The sequence below is a fragment of the Condylura cristata genome, unplaced genomic scaffold, assembly GCF_000260355.1.
Source record: "Condylura cristata isolate star-nosed mole 26May11 unplaced genomic scaffold, ConCri1.0 scaffold00019, whole genome shotgun sequence".
In the NCBI taxonomy this organism is placed as follows: domain Eukaryota; kingdom Metazoa; phylum Chordata; class Mammalia; order Eulipotyphla; family Talpidae; genus Condylura; species Condylura cristata.
The window spans coordinates 33,763,669-33,767,446 of record NW_004567120.1 but is presented as its reverse complement, the minus strand read 5'-3'; the positions used below and the strand labels follow the sequence as shown (position 1 = coordinate 33,767,446).

Genomic DNA, 3,778 nt, shown 5'->3' with positions numbered 1-3,778 from the left:
CGCCGCCCTCGGCCAGCGCCGTGGCCCTCGCACTTTGTGCCTGGCGCTCTGGTCCCCACTTCGCGCCCCATTCTCCGCGTCCTTCCTCCTTCCTCGCATTCTCTGCGCCTCGCTCTCTCTTTCCCTAGTCGCCCTTTGCCTCTTTCTGCCGCCACCTCTCCCTAACTCTCTCTGCCCCAGTCTGCTGGACTCCTTCGTTGTAGCCACATCCCATCCTCCCCGTCGTTCTTGCGTCTCATTCTGTCCCTGCCGCTCATTCTCTTTCTGGCTCCTCTTCTCTCTCGATGTTTTCTCTCACTCTCTCTCGGCGCCTCGCAGTCGCTCTCGCTGTCTTGCCTCCTCTCCCGCACTCCCCCAGCTCACCCATTCCCTGCACCCGCAGGTGTGCTGGAGACTGCCGGGCGAGGGTGAACTTTGGGAAGGGGCTCCCGCTAGGCATCCTCCCCGCATCCATCAGAGCGTGTGCCGCTGAGAAACTAGGGAATTTCTGCGCCAGAGCCCACGGTAGCCGCGGCGGCAGCTGGTTTCCATGGCAAAATAAAGTCACAGAGAGACAGATCCAGCCAGAGAAACACCGAGGTGAGGGTCATCAGAGAAAGGCGGAGACAGGAAGATGCACACACACTCAAACACAGAGAAAGTGCTTAGCTGGGGGCCCAGGGAGAGGGTGGTAGCCGGAGAGACCAACTGTCCAAGTGCAGACGTGCGAGAAAGCCTGCGCGACCGAGACCCGAGAGACAGGCAGGGGCCAACGGAGAGACACAGAACGCGCTCAGGGGGAGGTCGCGAGAGACGCAGAAACGAGAGGATTTGAGAACCGCGGTAAGCGCAGAGAGAGTAGGATTCGCCTGAGAGAACCGAGGGAGGGAGGCGAGGCGCGAAAACTAGAGGGTTGGAGACTGACAGAGATACGCAGACGGTGAGTGATACTGAACAGGTGCGCTAGGGACCTAGAGATTGTCAGGACGTGGAGAAATGAGATAGATCGGGCAAAGCTGGAGAAGCGCGCGCACCTGCCGTTGACATAGACAGTGACAGGCAGAGACAAGAGCGCAGCTGAAGAAGACGGAGGGAGACAGAAACAAGATGGGAAGAAAGGGAAAGAGAGGCAGAGAGAGATATGCACACAGCTACAAAAAGTGTGTTAGCTACAGAAACTGACTCGGGAGGGAGGGAGGGATAGACGGAGGAGAAAGCAGGAGAAAGCGACAGCCAGAGACCGAGGACAGCGCACAGCGACAGCGACAGCGCACACCGCGCACGTGCTAATGAGGGACTGAGAAACAGAGGGACAGACGTGGGGTGGCGGTCAGAGATGCAGCAAAAAGGATGAGACACCTACATGCATCCCGAGAGAGGCAGAAAATGTGCGGTCATGTGCGAGATCGGGAAAGACACACTAGAGACAAATTGACAAATGTAAACAAGCAGGGAAGGACAGCGCACGCGCATGCATCAGCCCCGCTTGCCGCAGGCGCATGTATCAGCCTAGAGACAGCTGGAGAGATCACTGGAGAGAACAAAAGTCTGGAAGCCAGAGATAGTGCGGAAGAGTGCAGAGAGGGCTCCGTGCAGGTGCAGAGAGGGCTCCAGGCAGGTGCAGAGAGGGCTCCAGGCGGCAGAGCCAGAGGGGGGGGAAGGAGTCACAGCAGGGGGGGGAGACACAGCAGGGGGGGGGAAGGAGTCACAGCAGGGGGGGGAAGGAGTCACAGCGGGAGCGATGTGGGAGAGATGAGGAGGGAGTCAGACCCCAAGGGAGGGAGACATTGAGTCTGAGGATTCTGTAGGCTGCCTGGGTGCTGACTGGGGCCCCACCTGGGGGGGGGGGAGGTAGAGAGGGGTGGGGAGGGGTCCTTTCCTGTAGTGCTGCTGCCTGGCCCATAGGCAGTCCCCTACCCCACCCCCAAAGGGTGACTAACCCAGTTGTGTGTCTGTTTCTTCCCCAGCATAGGCAGTGAGTGTGGTTGGTGCACCGGTTGGTGTGCCCCTTCACCACCCACCGCCCCCAGCTCCAAGACTGCACCCTGCCGCCATGACATCCACCTGCACCAACAACACGCGTGAAAACAACAGCAGCCACACGTGCATGCCCCTCTCCAAAATGCCTATCAGCCTGGCTCACGGCATCATACGCTCGAGCGTGCTGCTCATCTTCCTCACTGTCTCTTTCTTCGGTAACATAGTTCTGGCGCTGGTGTTGCAGCGCAAGCCGCAGCTACTGCAGGTGACCAACCGCTTCATCTTTAACCTTCTCATCACTGACCTGCTGCAGATTTCTCTCGTGGCCCCTTGGGTGGTGGCCACCTCCGTGCCTCTCTTCTGGCCCCTCAACAGCCACTTCTGCACCGCCCTGGTCAGCCTCACTCACCTGTTCGCCTTTGCCAGTGTCAACACAATCATCGTGGTGTCAGTTGATCGCTACCTGTCCATCATCCACCCTCTCTCCTACCCTGCCAAAATGACCCATCGCAGAGGTTACATGCTCCTCTATGGCACCTGGATCGTGGCCATCCTGCAGAGCACACCCCCACTGTATGGCTGGGGCCAGGCTGCCTTTGATGAGCGCAATGCCCTCTGCTCTATGATCTGGGGATCCAGCCCCAGCTACACCATCCTCAGTGTGGTGTCCTTCATCGTCATTCCACTGGTGGTCATGATTGCCTGCTACTCCGTGGTGTTTGGGGCCGCCCGGCGCCAGCATGCACTGCTGTACTTCAAGAGCCACAGCCTGGAGGTGCGAGCCAAGGACCGCACGGAGAATGGGGATGAAGGGAGACTGAAGAAGGATGAGTTCCATGGTGAGAGTGAGATCCACGGCCAGGATGGAGGTGAAGTCAAGACCGCGGATGACAGCATGAAGACTGAGGAAGGGAACATCGAGGTCAAGGGCAGCATGGAAGTCGGAGAGAGCGGCATGGCAGCTAATGAGGGCAGCGCAGAGGGTGTGGGAGGTGGTGCTGGAATGGAAAGCCATGTGAAGGCAGACACGGGCCGAGGAGAAGTCAACCAGTGCAACATTGACTTGGGCGAAGATGATTTGGAGTTTGGTGAGGACGAAGTCAATTTCAGTGAGTGTGACATCGAGGCAGTGAACATTCCAGAGAGTCTCCCAGCCAGCCGTCGAAACAGCAACAGCAACCTGCCTCTGCCAAGGTGCTACCAGTGCAAGGCTGCTAAAGTGATCTTCCTGATCATCTTCTCCTACGTGTTGTCTCTGGGGCCCTACTGCTTTCTAGCAGTCCTGGCCGTGTGGGTAGATGTCCAAACCAAGGTTCCCCAGTGGGTGATCACTATAATAATCTGGCTTTTCTTCCTGCAGTGCTGCATCCACCCCTACATCTATGGCTACATGCACAAGACCATCAAGAAAGAAATCCAGGATATGCTGAAGAAGTTCTTCTGCAAGAAAAAGCCCCCCAAAGAAGACAGCCACCCTGACCTGCCTGGAACAGAGGCTGGCACAGAGGGTGGGACTGAAGGCAAGATCGTCCCTTCTCATGATTCTGCCACTTTGCCTTGAAGCTATTTCCAAGGCAAACCCTGGACTGCCCACAGTACAGAAAACAAGAGCAGCTTTCTTTTCAGTGGATCACCAACATTCCCATCAGTGCCAACTCATACCATTCCAGGCAAAGATGTTGCTCACACATCCTTCTCACCACACGGTAAACAATATATGGAAGAGGTAGGGACTTGGGGAGGCCCTTGAAAGGGTGCCACTCAAAACGCAGATTTAAGGATTTTGACTGAGTTTCCCCCAAAAGAAGAAATGATTTGC

At 57.0% G+C, this 3,778-nt stretch overlaps 1 protein-coding gene across 1 annotated transcript; it reads left to right on the top strand.

Moving 5' to 3' along the window:
- Window positions 1-2,032: 2,032 nt before the first annotated feature.
- GPR101 (G protein-coupled receptor 101) lies at window positions 2,033-3,520 on the top strand. The gene has a single exon (XM_004685960.1). The coding sequence runs from the start codon at window positions 2,033-2,035 to the stop codon at window positions 3,518-3,520; it is 1,488 nt and encodes a 495-aa protein (XP_004686017.1).
- The last annotated feature ends 258 nt before the right edge of the window (window positions 3,521-3,778 follow it).

What these genes read in the sequence shown, in the direction of transcription:
- GPR101 (XM_004685960.1), top strand. Translation starts at nt 2,033, where the DNA reads ATGACATCCACCTGCACCAACAACACGCGTGAAAACAACAGCAGCCAC.